At 32.9% G+C, this 19,671-nt stretch overlaps 1 protein-coding gene across 6 annotated transcripts in view; it reads right to left on the bottom strand.

The window, feature by feature from the left end:
• The window catches only part of Adam22 (ADAM metallopeptidase domain 22), a 195,014-nt gene that overhangs the window by 18,061 nt on the left and 157,282 nt on the right, over positions 1–19,671 (bottom strand). For 5 of the 6 annotated variants that reach the window (XM_048339959.1, XM_048339960.1, XM_048339963.1 and 2 more), the window contains exons 21-26: positions 17,822–17,927; positions 14,749–14,868; positions 12,166–12,334; positions 9,411–9,525; positions 8,631–8,721; positions 5,958–5,975 (exon numbers count right to left, since the gene is read on the bottom strand). In XM_048339959.1, coding sequence (XP_048195916.1) covers positions 5,958–5,975; positions 8,631–8,721; positions 9,411–9,525; positions 12,166–12,334; positions 14,749–14,868; positions 17,822–17,927 — 619 coding nt within the window. Of the gene's footprint in view, positions 1–1,621; positions 1,730–5,957; positions 5,976–8,630; positions 8,722–9,410; positions 9,526–12,165; positions 12,335–14,748; positions 14,869–17,821; positions 17,928–19,671 lie in introns of all 6 variants that reach the window. The other variant, XM_048339964.1, reaches the window with a different exon arrangement.

Below are 19,671 nucleotides of genomic sequence, written 5' to 3'. Positions count from 1 at the left end.
CCATATAAGAAAAGAATTGAAATAAATTATATATAGTTTAAAATCTAACAACTTGATATACTTCAACTGTTTAAGAACACTCAGCAATTTTTTTTCTACAATCTGGTAATTATTTAAATGGGTATTTTAGCTGTTTTTTTTTAAGTACTTTACAAAACAGCACTGTACTTGAAATCTTCTGATGAGTGAAAACAAATACAACTCAGCACAATTATTATATATTAATGCTGAAGGCGAGAACTTTTTCAATATCAATGCTAATTACAGAACAAGTCCATATATTTTTATATGAAAGGACAACAGAAACTTTCCTGAAACCCATTGATTTCTCCATTTTTACTATGCTATATAATTTAAAATTTTGTATTTGACCCAGAAAAGATTTCTACAATGAGAATTCCAGTACATCCCCCATGATCTTCTGCTCTCATCCAAGAAACCATCAATAAATTAAAGGAATAAAAATAAATAACATCCTTCTATTAAACTGTGCTCCTTGGCTCAAAACTAGCATTTCTACTTTTCTTTAAATACTATATCAAAGTGGAAACTATTCTTCATACTTAAGAACATTCAAATAGAGTTCCCAGATCCCACTAGTGCCTCTGTAGTCCTTTTTGATTACTAGTTATAAAGATTTCATAACCTTTTGAAGGCTTTACAGATCATTCTCTCTAGTTAGGATACTAGAAGAGATTGTTTCCTCTCCATGGTCCTTTCCTCCCACTCGGCAAATAATGAGTGTACCCAGAGACATGAATGGGGCTACTAAGTTCTTTTCCTACCTATTACATCCCAATTGGCAACTTTAAAGAATTTTCTCCACAAGAATATTTGATTTCTTTTAATGTGAATATAAATCTCGTTCTCTAAAACATTGCAACTGTTTTATTCTTCTGAGCATTTATTTTTAAGCAATGATACAGCATGCAGAATATAAGTGGTGGTATATACCTTAGGATGCAATGCCAGAACAGATTAAATCATCAGAGTTTAAAACATATAATAATATATCAATTCCACCTGTATTTTATGAAACTCAAGAATAGATTAAATATATTTTGTCTGCTAAGGGTCAAGTTATAAAAATCTACAAAGAATCATTCCAGAAAAAAGGCAAAATCTTAATATTCAAATATATGATTCACAGAGAAGCAATCTTTGTTTTAAAGCGAGCTTAGCTTTGATATATATATAATTAAAAATAGTCAAAGCTGCACAATTTATCTTAACTGCTTTTATTGAAGCATGACAGTAACCTTTTTCTTTGACTACCAAACATGACATAAAGCTCACCATTTAAAATATTAATTGCTATGTATGGTTTCTTAATGCAAGAGCAAGACTAAAAATTCCTGGAGTTTTTACACAGATTTACAATTGGCTTCTTGTTATTGTTTTATTTTGTTTCCATTTTGGAGCTTGATTTGTATAACAAGTGGTTCTGAGCATATGGCATTTTGAAATAGAGTAATCAAAGAACAAAGGATACTATTTTTTTAACATTCAAGAAAGAAGGAAGAAGTAATCAAACCTGCTGCAAAATAATGAAATGTTCTGACTAATGGAATAATGTGTGATGGAACAGGTAGAAATCTGAAAATGCGACAGAAAAGCAGACCTCTTCTTAGAACTAGATGCTGAGTTTGTGCTGACTCCAGGAGGAATGTCGCTATAAAAAGAGTCACCATCTCCAGGCTTTTTTACATAATCTCCCTGGGGTAACTGTCTAAGGCATAATAAACATTTCAGAGTCAGAAAACAAGACACACACATGAACACAGACATATACAAATATTATTTCAGGAAAAAGAGAGGTAGGGATAATGATCTACATGAATCAAACCTGTAACAACACATAAGATTATTAATAAATGTGACAAGATAAAGTCATTCTAACTGTAGAAGTCAGAAATGCAAGCACTGGAAGTCTTTGTAGGTTGGATGAATCAAACTTCATACATAAAGGGAAAATGTGGAAAGATGAAGAGGTTGTTTCATCAAACTTCATTATATTTGGAGGGGTTAACTAGAGTTTTCTTTTAAAAAACTGATGTTGAAGGCTATGTGTTTAAACAGTCCTACCACAGACAAAGATATTTTTTAAGGCAGTGAATAAACTATTCATGATTTCTAAACCTTATATCATGAATGTGCCCTTGATTTAGTTCTAAGTAACTGATTGAGTTCTAAGCTATTCTATAATTAATTCAAAATAAATTCTTATTGCAGTTTGGTGTTCAGTTTGGAGTTTCATTATTTAAAAGAAATATGAAGAATCTTGAGAAAGTTTCAATGTTGAATCAAAGGGTAATTTTGAAGCTATGCAGTAGAAGGAAGACAATTTTGCAAGAGGGAGAAAGAAAAATTTAAGCATTAAGGAAGACTACAGAATTACCCTAAACAACATTAAGGAAATGGTTATTCCTGTTGTAAGAGAAGTCTGATTTTCCTAAAAGCATCCATTGATATTTATCTGTAGAATCTCTGTGAATATTCAAAATGAAAAAAAAATTTAAAAATCTTAACCTTAATGATGGAAGAGACATTGCCTTATTGGTATCCAGAATGTCTCTTACTAGAATTGTTATCTTACTATTTTAAGAAATATTATAAAAGGTACATGCCAAGTCACAATGACAGGTGCATGAATAACACTGAAATAATAAAATAAAAAGAAACCAAGAAAGGTTGTGGCAAAGTCCACAAGCAGAAAATAAAGTGGCAAAAACAGGTGAAGAAGAAAAGAAATAGGGTAAGGGAGAAAATTTTGCTTAAGATAAAACCACAGATCTGAAACATATAAAGTAATTATTCTATCACTCATTAACCACAGTGATGTGTGTCCTTTCAGGCAAAATAAAAGGATTTTAGTTAGAAATCTAAGTTGAGTTATTTTGCATTATTCCATTTCTACTTGTAAGATTGTCTGAAAACTAAAATCTGCTTACAACACTTATAACAAACCAGATAGCAGCTAAAATCAATTATTCTATGACAAACAATTTTTAAAAAACTAGAAAAAAAGGATGGACTTTTTTTCCTGGACATTTTCAAGAAATAAATAGCCATCCTTGTAATGACTCAATGTCTTGGATAATATTGGCAATTTAAAGTAATGCTGTACATGTGTGGTTTCTGCTTCTATTATGCCCTAGAACAGGACTTTCTATTTTTTACTTAGTAAGAAACTTCCTATCTGATTCATTATAGAATAAATATATATTTGCCTATCTTCTCCAAGTGTTTGTAAGCCATACACAAAATAGCATTTCTGCACCATCACAATATTAACAAGAATCTCAGAAGTGGCTACATGAGTATTTTCTATCTATTCATATTTTCTTGGCTTACAGGGAGATTGTAAAATTATGCAAAATGAGATGTCTAGTTTCCTTATGGACATTTACACTCAAAGCAAAACTTCATGTTCATCCACATTTTTACCAGCTAAAAGATATATATGGGTCCCCATTCAGGTTGGTGACTTTTACCTTCTTGAAGAACATCTACCTCTTTTGTCTGAAGATCACAAAATTCTATCTGAAGGTCATCTCAAATCCTGATAACTACTTTTATCATAATGTTATGAAAGTTACAAGGAACTTTAAATGATTTTAGAGTTGAGGGATTAAAATTAAGTAATTTCCCATCACTACATATCAGAAGATTTCTAATTCCTTGTCAATTGGTTCTCCCAGTAGAACCTCAAAGGAATATCTAATGTAAAGGCAATGATGCCCTCAAAATAATAATGATAATTATTATTATTATTATCATTATTATTATTTTCCAGTCCTGGGCCTTGGACTCGGGGCCTGAGCACTGTCCCTGGCTTCCTTTTGCTCAAGGCTAGCACTCTGCCACTTGAGCCACAGCACCACTTCTGGCCATTTTCTATATATGTGGTGCTGAGGAATTGAACCCATAGCTTCATGTATATGAGTCAAGCACTCTTGCCACTAAGCCATATTCCCAGCCCCCCCTCAAAATTATTAATTTTATTTCATGACAGCCTTAGGAACTGGGTAAATATTTATTTGAATGTATGTAGATAATTTTCTAAAACTCAAATTTTCCTAATGAAAGCATTTGTCAATTGAACTGATCACCTCCTCCAAAGCTATTCATTAATGTGTGTGGGGGGGGGGGAATGAAAAATAAGATTCTTTTAAAGGTTACTTATATATTCACAAGTTCCTTATTTAAAGTCTATTATTTCTTACTCTTCATTTTTAAATGTACAAACCTGTATTGTAAGTTATGGACAAAATGAAAAGATTTGGTTGAAATATGTCAAAATATAACAAAAACACAAGTACTGTCGGAGATAACTCTCAAAAATAAGACTAGATTTCGAAAAGGATAGCCAGATTAATGAAATGAGGATTTAGTAATTTAGGAGATGTGAGATTATATCAGCCAAATAAAAGAGATTCGGAGTATGAAAATGTTTTTTTAACTATATCTATGGATATATCATATGAGAATGACAAGCTAGTATACTCTTTTAAAAATTAGTTTTTACACAGTATCAACAATTTCCCTATTCTGGATAGCATGACTACACAAAAAACATCTTCAGAGTACTGTTTTACCTTTCCTTAGGATATGTATTTGATATTTTTTACTTTCCTTGTTTTATTTTCAGTAACTTTATTACATAGTAGCTTTAACACCTATGGACATGAAGTTAGTCACCAATTTTTATCTTCTCAACATAATTCTACTTTTTACTGATGAAAGCTACCAATCTTAGAGTCCTCCAATGACTACTACTCAACTTCTACCCAATAGAAACCGTATGCGCTTACTCTATTCCATTGTTTCTGCATGAGAATGTAAAAGATATGACAAAGTAATCTAATTGTTTTAAAAATTGTACCAAGTTTGTCACACTTGCATTTTTCTTTTACCGCTGAGTTCCTTATTCCAGTGAAAAGTCCGTGTTTTCTAATACCTATGTTCATCAGATTTCAAACCTTATCTAGAGGCATCTTGTCTTTACTGAGATTCTACAAATATTTATGGCTAAACCCTCAGATGGATTTTAACACACAAGCAAATAGAATAGTAAAGTTTAAATTTTCTATTGATGAAAAAGTGAAAGTGGTGGTTGCAGTGAGAAAGTGTCAACATGTGTATTATACCTTGTTCTTGCCATAGGCATGTGATGCAACAGTGGAAAAAACTTAGTGGAAAGAAATTTTCATGAATACTCTGAACTAAATACTGAACTAAATACTATATACAATGCAACACCTGGTACGGATTTTCAATTTCCAATATGATATTTTCATTTTTATATCAATAGCTATTGGTAATTTTTTGTGGAAGTGAAAGGTGTGTCCCAGTACAGTGTGGCACATTAGATTTTTGATTTAAAAAGTAGGCAAATCTTAGAGAAAAACATCTTTTGTACATAAATAGAATGTTTGATTTCCTTATGAACATTTAATTTTAAAATTAAGACAATAGAGATTCTAATTATACTAATTCCTTCCTCTGTGATTATTTAATCAATGCAAAAATATTTTTATGAAAAAATATCAGGTTCATAAGGTGCCAGAATATACCCCTAATAGCAACATTATACTCAGATAAAACTTTGTCATTTATGTATGGAAGTTATTGCTATAATAATAATAACAGAAAAACTAACTCCTTCAGACAGTACTAAGCAAGTAAGAGCTATAAGCACAAAGAAAAGCCAATAAACTAATGTAAACAAACATGACAATTTAACATAGAAGTTTTGTTTTAGATGAAAAAGTTCTATTTTCATATATTATAAAAATAACATGACTTAAAATTGTTACTTCAAGGTCATGGAAAAATCAAGATTATTGTAGCATTAAAAACAAAGTAAATTTGATTTATAATTTCATGTTTATATTCTAACAATACAAACAGAAGATAAACTTTTCTATTATGTTCAGATTAGGCTTATCACATACCTCTGTTCCCGATAGTTTCTTTTCAGGACAAGAAGAAAAAGAGGAAAATCATAAAAATTAGTTACTTTCAGAAGTGCATTAACAAGAATTCTAAATGTAAAAGTGCCCATATTTATTGAAAGGTCATTATGAGACTGTTTTGAATTACATAATTAAAATGGAAATACATATTTTATTATTACTTTAACATTAGAAGAGGTGACACTACCAAAGAGATATCCATTTTTAAAAGTGTAACTGTTATATAGCACAACTGATTTCTCAATATTAGTTGAGTTGCATTAATATTTTTCATTGTTCTAAAGTCAATCCTATTTAAAATATAGGTTTTTAAACATATTGGTTTGAATAAAAAATTAATGAATCAAATTACTTACATAACTTAATTTTATTTTCATAGAAATAAAATAATGTTTTATTACTGTTGAGTTACAACCACTCGACTGCTATTCCTAAAGGTCTTTCCTTGGCCAATCCTTTCCATCCCCAATGTAAAGATCATAATAGGCACATGTGGATCAATAAGGTGCCAGTTTATTATTAGTTTTCGTTTCTTTCAGATGGAAGAAATACAAAACTGCTATCTATTCTTTTATTCCTTCAGTCTGATTATTTGAATGGTTCCAGATGAGTATTTCTCACTTTCTAGTCCCCAATCTAAGAATTAGAGTAGGGTGGAAACTTAGATGGAAAGAACTCTTATTTTTTTGTTTATGTGGTACTGAGGAATCAAACCCAGGACCTCATGCATGCTAGGCAAGCACTCTACCACTTAGCCACAGTCCCAGCCCGGAAAGAACTCTAGATAACAGATATTCCAACTGTAAAAACTCTTCTTTAAATACCTATGTAGTTATCTGACCAATACAAAATGTTTTCTTATGCAAAGATAATAAATAGGCTGCAGGTACTAAATCTGCTTCTGAATTTCAAATGGAATAAGTAAAATATCACATTCATAAGTTAAATTCCTCATGTCTAAGTTCTTTATTTCTAAATACATTCTAAACACTTCTGTTTCCTACAGTGTATTTGTGTGTGTGTGTGTGTGTGTGTGTGTGTGTGTGTGTGTGTGTGCGCGTGCGTACGTGCACGCAGGCGCGCAGGGTCTTGAAATCAGAGCCTGGGTGCTCAGGGTCTTGAGCTTTTTCACTCATGGCTGGTACTCTATAACTTAAGACACAGATCTGCCTCCAGTGTATTTTTCTATTAGCAATGTGTATAAATTCAGAAATATTAAAAAAAATTAAATCTCAAAAGAAACTAGTAGAAAACAAGTTACCTCAACAAACAGACATATGTAATTTTATAAGTAATAAGAGCAAGTGCTTAGGTTTCATATTTTCTGAAGAATATATTTTCCCATATTTTAAAAATGAAAACTCCACTTGCATCAGTAGGTAGGAGAAAAACATCTTCTAAAATGAATACTTTTCCTTTTCATGTGAACAAGTGAAACCTCTGGGCCATTTCAAAATATCTTAGTGCTTAGGATAGCAATTACTACATGAGTATCACCTTAGTGAAGTCAAGGACACACAGTATGAGTCCAACATAGAACTCACTAGCCTGTGACATGCAGAGAGATAAATTATAAATACACAAAAGCTGTGTGTGTGTGTGTGTGTGTGTGTGTGTGTGTGTGTGTGTGTGTGTTGTTTTTGTCCATCATGGGGCTTGAAATTTGGGCCTGGACACTGTCCCTGAGCTTTTACACTCAAGACTATCTTTACCACTTTAGCAACAGTACCACTTCCTGCTTTCTGGTGGTTTATTGGCAATAAGACTGTTGTGCACGTTCCTGCTTCAGCTGGCTTTGAACTATGATCCCCATCTTCCTGATCAGCAAGAATTACAGGCATGCACCACTGGTGCCTGGCTTAGACATATAATTGGTTAACTCTACATATTACTCCAAAAATCAGATGATCTAATGACATGGCACATTGCACATTGATACTACACATCAAAAAGGCCCACTGGTACTGAGCATCTGCTATAAACTGGTGTAGGGCTAGGTACTCATTTAATCAGAGAAAGCCTTACTACCATGATGAGCTCCCTCACTATGTTGTATCAAGAAGACTGTGCCATGGTATATTTGACTGCTCTCTGTGCATCCTGTTAATTTACTATCTTAAAATGTAAAATATGGCAAATCACCATGGCATCTAACCATGCATAGAGTAATCCACTGACAGTCTTTTAAATTTTTCTTTTATTGACTTATTGCTTGTTGCAGTACTGGGGGAAAGAATTCCATGGCCTTGTACATAATAGACAATCACTACATTTGAACCATACTTCTAGTCTTTCATTTTGTTTATAGGGATAGGACTTTGCTAACTTTGCTTAGGCTGGCCTCAAACTCTCAACTTTCTTGCCTCAGCCTCCTGTGCACTCAAATTACATGTAAATGCTATCATGCCTAGTGAAAAATGTAAAAAACAACAACTCTTTTCTCCATAGTGGGGATTGATCCCACAGCCTTGCACATGCTAGGCAAGTACTCTACCACTTGAACCACACCCCAGATCAATCGACTATTGAGCTAAAATGACTTTTAGTGCAAGTATGTTTATTCCATGCTACAGAATTTTCTACATATTCTCATTTAATCAAAATGTTTAAAGATATAATTTTATAGCAATAATATTGGAACATTCCACTTACTTATAACCCCATGCAGTTATTCCTAATATGAGGGCCAGCACTAAAATGGTGCCAGCAATTATCCCTATTATGATATTAGTGCCAGCAACACCTGCAACAGAAAAAATAATCAAGATCAATCATTTAAAACTCTCTCTGAACTTTTTTCCCAGCTGTGTAATCATCAAACTAACATTGCATAAAAAATTTTCAAAGAAAAGAAAAATCAACCATAAGTAATCCACATTGTTTTTCCCCACTACAGGACTTTTAAATTTTTTTATTTAAATTTTTTTACCTTTAAGTAGTTTATAAAGTAGAATATGAATACAGTAAATCTTGATTGGCCCTTTCATCAAATTATTTTTTTGCATAGGGTCAATTTTAATTTCAGCTCAACTGCATTTTGCACAGTTCTATTTTCTGTTTTTGACAAAGTAGGATGCCATCAAATAAAAGATGGAAAAACAATGATACCAAGAAAACATAGAACCATTTAGAAGGAAATTATAAAATTTAAGTTACTTTTGACTTACCTTTTTTTCAAAAACTCTACATGAAAAAAATCTATGAAGTAGGACATAATAAGCTCAGTCAGTGGATTTAGTATGGCAAATAATCACAATTTAATGAAAATAATCAGTGTCACTAGATAAAGCCCAGTTGTATAACTCCTTTTTATGTAGACATAATTTATTTTGGTTATCATAAAATCAACCCAAATAAAAATGTCCACAGTGCTTCTTTTTTCTTTTTCCTTTCATATAAAAATGGTGTAATTATATAGGATTAAGTGCTTACCATTGCCAGACAGAATGATACCAGCATTTCCATCATCCTTGTGAGGGAAGTAAATATTGCAGTCTGCCCCTATCCAGTCCCTGTTACAGACACACTTCAGCTCGTTACTGCAAACCTAAGTGCAAAATCAAGCTAGAGTAAGTGACAAGCCTCTGTGATAGAGACATGAAAAAAAATCAACATTTATTTCTAAGTATTATATGGCTACTGTTTGATGATAGTGAAAAAATGATTAGTACTTTTTTCTTAACACTAACTACTGTAGAACCTAAAAATGTTTTTTCTAAAGATTTAACCAGTAACCTGCAGAGAACATGACTTTTAACAAAGGAGCAAATCTATGTCTAAAAAAAATGAAATTATTATTTTGACTTTTATTAACTTATATGTTATAAAATTTAAAAGTTAAGCAGAAATTAAATTACCTATCAATTATCAACTACAAAGGATTTTCTTTTTCTTTGGAAGAAGTCTTTATGCCAAAAAGGTTGTCTTTTTAAGAAGTAGAACAAGGCAAAAAGAAGTCCAATAAAGATACAGGAAGAGGGCCCAGGGATCTACAGTTGACTGAAAAAAAAAAGTTCTGAAGGCCACAACTCTCACAACTCAATCCAAGCCATAGAAAGCAGCTATACCTCAAGGTCATGGCAATGAGTTACTCTTACAAATAAAACAGAAAATGAATTCACATAAAATGTGACAAAATTCTTTACAAGTATAAGACAATAATTTATCACTATTAATTCAAGCATAATCTATACCTGGATCTTATCATTCAAAACAACAGAGTGGAGAGGGGAGTAGGAGAGTGTACAAGTAGATTTCCACTTGTACAAGTCCTACAATCAGTTTTGTGCTGCAGAATGTTTCTGTATTAAATTTCCCAGAAGACAACATATACTCAAATCTAAATATGACTATGAATAGATCCATTTGGAGCTACAGGTTAAACATGATGCAACAAGAGAATTAAATTTAAAGCCAAAAGGTCTGAATTAGAAATGTTTCCATGCCATTACTGATTAAGTTTTTGCCCAACCCCTTGGCTTCTCCAAGCATCAGTTTCCATATCACATGACGGTACCAGTGGGATAGTGACAAGAACAAACAGGGACTCCAGTGAACAGTGATGATTAATGATAGCATGGCTAGCATTCATTGAACATTCACTCTATATGTCCAGACATTGTTCTAAATGCATTTGAAGTATTAGTAACAATTCTATAGTGCAGGCACTATTATCATCTTCATTTTACAGGAAAGAAACTGAAGCTGGGCACTAGTTACTCAAACCTATAATCTTAGCTATTCAGGAGGATGAGATATGGAAGATCAAAATTTGAAGCCAAGCAAAGCAGAAAACTCTGTGAGATTCAATAGCTGAAAAGGTGTGTCTCAAGTAGTAGAATACCAGCTCTTATCAAGAAAGCCAAGCAAGTGAACTCAAGTCCCTGTATTTCAGCCCTGGATTCAGCAACAAAACTGATTCACAAAGAAGCTTATTGCTAGTCAGTTAGCTACTAAGAAGCAGACCTGGGATTCAAAGTCATCTGAGGCCTCCAAACATATACCCAACTTTATGATGCATAACTTATAAAGAAGATTCACTGCACTTCTTGTCCTATAAATATAGCTGATGTACTATAAGTTAAAATTACATAGTATACAATAGTTATGCTTAATTATTATAAATTACTTGGGGCTATGTACCATCTGGCTGTACTTGTATCTATCACTCTTTTACTAACTCATTTAACCAATAATTATTGGAAAAAAATCTGGTCTCTGAATTACAAATTTTAATTTTTATGAATAAAACATAATAATTACTTCACATTATTGGTCAAAAATAATTCTATTGCTCTTTTTCATTATCCCCACAAAAAGTGGTTTTTCACTCCTACATTACAGGAGGAGAGCTACTTAATTGTATGCATTCTTTTTATCATGTTAGTAAAGACTAACAACCAGTTATTTCTCTACATACATTCTTGGCATATCCCTCAAGAATATTACATGAAATGACCAGGATTGCAAGTTTATAATTCTAAAATGTGTCTCCTTTACCTCAACCAGATAATACAATTCATTCACACAAAGAATCTAGACAGGAAAAAGAAAACATAGTATGTGTGAAAAGAAAAAGAACCAAGCAAATGTTTGTCAGCATAGGAATTCTTAAATGAAAATAACAACAACAACAAAAAAAGTTGTCCCCAGTAGAGGAGGAATCTTGAACCTATGTACCAAGTTATTTATATGGAACTTACATTATCTGATACATACCTGAAAGAACAAAATTAAATAAGTCTCAAATTCCAATCATTTCTTGTGGTTATTCTGCTCTAATGTCTAGGTTTTATGCTCTGTGGTTAGCTGTGACCACAGCAGTTATTCCTGATCAATTCTCATTGCTCAATCACCAGATCACAACAGTCTTTCAATGTTGTGATCATCCCCAATTATTTTTACTATCTTAAAATTTTTATTATAGTTTAATTCGCCTTGTAGAAAACTGGCATTATATGGGATCATACTAAAATAAAGAAAGAAGAATTCATTTAGAAAAAATATATTCTTATTTTTACTTTCTCAGATTATACAACAAAAATAATCAAACAGCGATATGAAATTAACGTTCACATACCAACCAGAAACTTGAATGCTATTGTTTTCTATAATTATAGAAATAGGCATTTTAGCATTGAAGGTAAAAGGAACCAACAGTTCCAATGACGAGATCATGAATACTTACTCCATTCCCTGAACAAATAGTGCCTTCTTTACTGCTTAAGCAAGTACTGAAGTTGAAAGAGGCCACAGGAAGACATCTGCGTTCTAAGCACATCATTTGGGGACCGCAGGGTGTCCCATCTTCCACATAGCCAAGATCTACATCTTCTTCAAGCTTAACATGCCCACCACTAAATGTAAATTGGGATTGAAAGAAATTGGGATTCCTTTAATTCATTCATCTTGAGAATATGCTGAAAAACCCATTTTCTATTTATTTAATAAAATCCAGGAGTGTGAGCATGTCCAACTCTCAACTGAAGAAAGCAATTACATTTTTTATCTAATTCTTTTTATAATTTAAATTTTACTGTAAAGGTGATGTACAGAGGGGTTACAGTTACATAAGTCATGTAATGAATATTTTTACTAGTATTGGTTTAATAATTAAGTTTCCCATATGTTTTAAGCTACCTTTAATTCTTGTGCCTTTACTTTTCATATGCATTTCAAAAAAAAAAAGATGAGAATAGCTTTGGTTTATACTTCCCCTAAAGCTTGAATATCTATTTGATAGATAGATAGATAGATAGATAGATAGATATAGATAAATAGATAGATAGATAGATATTCAATACAGCAACCTCAACATTTTTAGGATTAAGGCAAAAACAGGATAAGAATTGAAAATATGTATTAATTATCAATGTATGATATATGATACCAAGTCAATACTAGCATAACAATTTCCAGTCATTTCGTTTATTTTTATCATAACATGCATTTACCCAGAGTCAAATATAAATTGTTTAGGTGCAGTAAGGCAATCTTCCACCAATATATCCTCCTTAGGATATGTTGAGTCTTTGTAATATATATATTTAAATTATGGCTCTGCCTACGTTTGATTCAGCTTTATGTGTTATCAGTTGACTTCCATATGTGAAATTTGATCACTTATCTTTTTGTCTCCTTCTTCACTGACTAGACATTTTCCTCTTTCCTTTATGTTTTTATCATACATTTTATTTAATCAATTGTCAAATTAATTAAAGAAATAGACATTGTTATTAACTACATAAATTATTTGTTTGAACAAAATAGTATTGTCACGATTAAACTCTGTTTTTTTGTAGTACTTTTTGTTTTCCCTTAGATTAGTCTTGTATTTTCTTGCAGTTTCTTTGCCTGCTAAGAACTTATTGTTAATTCAAAATTAAGCCAAACTTTCCATTGGCTGTCAAAACCTCCACTGATAATATATCTGAGGCTAAGTTGGAGTTTCTGACTTGCTCCTTTCTGTTTTGCATTTTTTTTTACCTTAAACAGACCTGTAAATCTTAGATTTTCATTATCAATGAAATCTTAGATTTCATTATCAATTTGAATTATACTGTCTACATATATATATGTGTGTGTATATATATATATATATATATATATCTTGTTTTTTTCTCTTTTGCTTTTCCCTTCTTTGGTTTACTCTTCCATTTTTGTGGAGCACAATTTCTAGTAGCTTCCTTGGAGAGCGTTTAGGAGCACACACTTTGTTTGTTTGTTTGTTTGTTTGCCAGTCCTGGGGCTTGAACTCAGGGCCTGAGTACTGTCCCTGGCCTCTTTTTGCTCAAGGCCAGCACTCTGGCACTTGAGCCACAGCACCACCTCTGGCCATTTTCTATATATGTGGTGCTGAGGAATCGAACCCAGGGCTTCATGTATATGAAGCGAGCACGTTTTGCCACTAGGCCATATTTCCAGCCCAGGAGCACACACTTTTTTAAATTTAATTTTATTGTGAAGGTAAGGTACTGAGGGGTTACAGTTATATATGTACGGTAGTGAGTACATTTCTTGCCAAACTTGTTACCTCTTCTCTCATTTTTATCCCACTTGCCCTTCCCTTCACCCACCCACTCCCAAGTTGTACAGTTAATTTCCAACATATCGTATTGTGAATATTGCTGTTGCACTATAGAAGCACAAACTTTGGAAATATTTGAACGTTAAAAAGTCTTTAAATATTCTTACTAATTTCAAGTTAGAGCTGATATTTTCTATAAAATTCTAATTTTTAAATAATTTCATCTATTTCTTCTTATTACCAGGGGTCTTGTCAGTAAGTTTTGAACCACTTTTAATTCCTATGTATTTATTTTTTTTCATGCTCCTTGAAAAATTTGGGATTATTTTCTTCAATATGTTATTTTTGTCTCCATTTCTGTATTTTTCATAGGTATCTGAATTCTTAATATTATGTAAGTTTGATGGGATTTGATTGAGAAAGGAACCAAAGAAGATGGAAACATCTAACTGACTGACTTCACTCAGAAGTTGCCATTTTCTTAATAAGAAGAAAGTGCACACTAAACCTTGTAGGATTTTACTGAACAAAATATCATATCCATAACTACCTAATATACTACATTCAGCTGATGCTCGCTGTCTTTTATCTCTTTTCCATTAGGATTTACTCAATTATCTCAAAGTGATTGATTACCTAATACTTCGGCTTATTATACAAAGAAACTGAGAGCAGAGGTAGTCCTAAACTGCATTTCGGGAAAGATAGATGATAGAGTTTCTCATGTAACAATTTGATAATTACCTGCAGTTTAATGTTCTTCCCTGCTGCACAACTAAAGTGGATGTGATTTCACCATCTAGTTCTCCAAGCCTTGGGATGTTGCCAATATGTGTACACAAAAGGAAACCACAAAGTACATCCCTGTGTTAAAAGAGTACCCGTTATTCTCATTTCCTCTTTCCCCAAAGACATAACAAGCCATAGACATTTGGAATGACAATTATCTCTCAGTTTAGAATGTGCTTCCATCAACTATGTCACCTAATAATATGCCAAGCAAAATTAAATAAATGTAAGCTCAGTTTTAGTTGGTTCCCTGCTCTGAAAAAACATCTTTTCTGAAACTCTTGCAGGTGCAGCTAAATCCAAACTGTTTTAGTTTTTCCTTTATTGCCAGTTAGTTCAAGTATTTAAACAAAAGTAATGTATCTGATAAAATTCCTTTCTATCAAAATCTCTTTGCCTGTAATAGATTGCTTTTTTAGTATTTGAGAAACGAGTGAGTAGCCTTTGATAGATATTTCTGCAACTCATCTCCTAGAATAAGAGAGTATACATTGCTTATATTGAATAGATTCTCAACTTCAAAGGCTCACTACCCCGTTAAAAATGTATAATTTTCCTTACTATTGCAGATGTTTCTAGTTTGATTTGTAAAAAAAAAACAATTACTGGTATTAAATACTACTTTACATATCCTTAACTTCAAACACATTTTAATTACTGATAGGTAATAATAAACATATTTTAAAATATGTTATAAAACCTGACTAGCAGACTAGCAAGATTATATATGGACATACCAGACTTTAATAACTAGATAAAACAGCCAATGTTTATTACAAATGTAAAAATACATTAATTAACTTCTTAAAAATTAATTCCAGAATATATTATTTTTATATTTTGTGAACAAAAATGCTTTTTCCAAACAGAAGAGATATTCAGTCAAGATTCTTGGGGCTGGGGATATGGCATAGTAGCAAGAGAGCTTGCCTCGTATACATGAGGCCCTGGGTTCGATTCCCCAGCACCACATATACAGAAAACGGCCAGAAGTGGCGCTGTGGCTCAAGTGGCAGAGTGCTAGCCTTGAGCAAAAGGAAGCCAGGGACAGTGCTCAGGCCCTGAGTCCAAGGCCCAGGACTGGCCAAAAAAAAAAAAAAAAGATTCTTTATAATTTCACTCATATAAATAAATCTTGCTTAGTAATTTAGAATATATAAGTGAAATTGAACAAGGCCTTTATCCTCCTGGAAATCATACTCTGAATGAGAAGAAAAATTACATCTATAAACTATTATGAAATAAAGAGGATAAGACCAGAAGACTACCACAATACCCTATGGGAGTTCAGAAGAAAGATATGATTCATTTCTAGAATAAATCAAGAAAAGAATGGGTAAGTTTTTCCCTGGTGGTGGTGTGGGTGTAAAGGTTGTATCTGAGGAATGAATGGCACAAACAGAGATATGAAGATAGGACATAATAATGTACGCGTTAAGGAAAGCAAGGTTTGTTAGACTGTGAAGCTGAAAAGAAATGTTCAAAGTATGTAGTTTGGCACAAGTTATGGGAGATGCTAAGATTCCTAAACTTGTATTTGTGTTATTGACATTCAGCAGGGAAAGGGTTCTAAAGTCAGACTGCTTTAATTTTATTTTGAATACATTTCAGTTACAGTGACTTTGTGCAAATTCATTGACTGTACCACCATTTCTTCATCCATAAAATGAGAGGACTTCTGAAAAGATCAAGCCTCCAAGCTTACTCAAGTTTTATTTTTTTATTTATTTTGCCAGTCCTGGGGCTTGAACTCAGGGGCTGAGCACTGTCCCTGGCTTCTTTTTGCTCAAGGCTAGCACTCTGCCACTTGAGCCACAGCGCCACTTCTGGCCGTTTTCTACATATGTGGTGCTGGGGAATCGAACCCAAGGCCTCATGTATATGAGGCAGGCACTCTTGCCACTAGGCCATATCCCCAGCCCTTACTCAAGTTTTAATAAACTGAAAACCTGGTGTACCCAATGAATGTTGAGTGAAACTTAAACAAAGGCGGGGCACTGGTGACTCATGCCTGTAATCCTAGTAACTCAGGAGGTTGAGATCTGAGGATAGTGGTTCATTGCTAGCCTGGGAAGGAAAGTCTGAGAGGTTCTTGTCTCCAATTTTATCTGGCAGTGGTGCTGAGCAACATTTTTTTTTTAATTTTAGAAAATGAGCTCAAGGAGAGCACCCAAACCCAGAGTTAGAACTACAGGATCAGAGGAATGGAAAAAAAAAGAAAAGAAAAGACAGTTAAAGAATTGATGGAATCAAAATGACTCAGAAGGTTATTCTGGTGGAAGTATGCTAGAGGCTGATAGCAAACAAACAAAGAATCATTAACTAATAGAGAGTTAATATAGGTATAATGGGACAAAAGGAATGAAAATAAATGAGATTGATTAAAGATAGATGATGACTCCTAGCACGTGGGATGCTATGGCAGGAGAATCCCAAATGTGAATTCAGCCTGGGCTATGTATCAATTTCATGTATCATTTCAAAATTATATTATCATGTATCATTTTGAAATTAACTGAGTTAAATGAAGGAAGGAAGGAATGTAATGGTGGGGTAACAAATGTGAATAGTGACCATAGTTTAGATTTTGAAAAAACGTACAAATATTCTGAGACTTCTACTCAGAACAAATCACAGATCTTTGGTAAGAACAAGGGGTAAATTTCAGAGCAGGGCCCACTGATTTTTTTTTTTTAACAGCAGTGAGAATGTATTCTGGTGGCTTTATTGTCCACTGCTCTTGAGTTGCTGGGAGCTGATCTCTATGTGAGAAAGTTACATATATGTTGAAAGTTTATATTTGGAAAACAAATACATAACTTTTATATATAAACTTCTAAATATATAACAGCTTAACCTTAGTAGCGAGATCCAGTACATGTCAAAGCTGGAGTCTAGGGAATTGGTAAAGGGAGCAGGTAGGTCATTCTTTGTTGACTATAGAAAACAAGAACATCCTGGTCCCTCAGCATTTGCACTTGTGGTTGACTGACAGATGAACTCTAGGCTAAGCACTGGTTGGCCTCACCTCTTGTTGCACTGTATCCAGGTATCTTTGTCTTTCCCACAGTTTCCCTTCTCAGTCCCCTCGATATTCAGTTTCTCATAGCAGTATTTGTCTGATGCTGTCACCTCTGAAGCAGAAGAAAACTTTCTGTCAACACTGGAAGTAACATGTGAGTTTCAAAAGGTTTGCAATTGAGGAAAATTGCAATTTAAGGACTCCTTTTTTTGTCTTCTTGCAAACCAGTTATCAATGTTAAAACCCAAAACATGTACCCATGGTTTTCAAAATTCTCTTTCTTATATCATAAATATTCATGGCTCAGGTACATTTTTCATGACTGTTCATTTGGAAAACAAATATATTTAGATCTCTAATGTGATTTAGGTTATACATTAGCATAAAAATAAGAATTTTTGCTAAAACTAGGAATGATGCTATTAAACAGCTTCTTGAGTGAGCTTTAATCTCAGTGCTCAGAAAACTTCATTAATCAAAAAATGTACACAATTTGACTGGATTCAAGAAATGGTGTTATAACTTCTACTTTGCCTATTAATTCTTAAAAGCTAATAAGAACAACTTCATTTTGCCTTTAGACAAGATTGAATCTTTTCTGAGGCCAGGGTAGGTTGATAGAGTTATCTACGAGTTACAACAGAATAATTTCAGCTAACTAACCAAAGAATAACAGTTGGAACCAAGTGAACATTCACAGTACCTTGAAATCTTAAATGCTCCAAAAATTTTGAGCACCAATATGATGTCACAGTGGAAAATTCCTGATCTAATGTGATAAGTCACAGTCAAAATGTACTTTCACTAAAAATATACATAACTACCTTCAGGCCATGTGTATAAAGTTTATAGGGCATGTAAAAGAATTTTGTGTTAGATTTGAGTCCCATCCCTAACTTTTTTGATTATCTATATTCACGTATCCTTAAATAACTAAAAATCCAAAACTGATAATACTTCTAGTACCAAACATTTAGATAAAGAATTCTCAATTTCTGTACATTAAACTACAACTATGTTGCTAGTTTCATTTCTTCTTAGTTTCATCAAATGGAGGTAATAAAATCTTTATCTCTTTGCTAAGAAATACAAGCCTGCATACCTAGTTTTCCTCCCCAACTCAATACTTCTACATTAAGAAAGCATGTATTTCCTGTCCTAAGGATTTATAGCCAATACACATTACATGTAAGGATTTTTGTAATTTTATAGTTTTTTTCTAATACAAAATACCTTCTAAAACAGTTTAGTACTAGCTAGGAATGGTGGCACATAGCTGCAATCCCAGCACACAGGAGGCTGAGGCTGGAGGATTGAGAATTTGAGACCATTTGGGGCTGTATTATAAGACAGTATCTCCAAAAAGAAATAAAAGGAATAAAACAAGAATTTAGAATGAAAACCTCTCTCAAAACTTTTTTTGCCAATAATAGCTTTGGGGAAAATATCAATATAGTATAATTTCAATAATGTTATTTAAATATGAATGATATATATTGTTCCTTGACAAGTAATAACATTAAAAATTCTTTCTGATAAAGAAAAACTGCCTCAGCAAGTCACCTGTAACTTTAAACGTTCTCACCACACATAAATGAGGTTTCAGGTGACAGATATGTTAATTAGCATGATTGATCATTCTACAATGCATGTTCTGAAATATCACAAGGAACCCAGATTAATTCTTGATTAAAATTTAAAAAAATAAAACAAAAACAAGTTTAACACTAACTGAAATTCCCTTTTCCTTTTATGGAAACAAAGATAGAGACTGAGAGAGGCCATGAGAAGAGTAGATGTGCTGAACTGAAGTCCTGGAAACAATAACCCTCAACTTCCACTTACTGAGTTGCTGC

This window comes from Perognathus longimembris, chromosome 2 (assembly GCF_023159225.1).
Source record: "Perognathus longimembris pacificus isolate PPM17 chromosome 2, ASM2315922v1, whole genome shotgun sequence".
Classification (NCBI taxonomy): Eukaryota; Metazoa; Chordata; class Mammalia; order Rodentia; family Heteromyidae; genus Perognathus; species Perognathus longimembris.
Note: the sequence above shows the minus strand (reverse complement) of the source record. Positions and strands in the feature narration are given on the sequence as shown.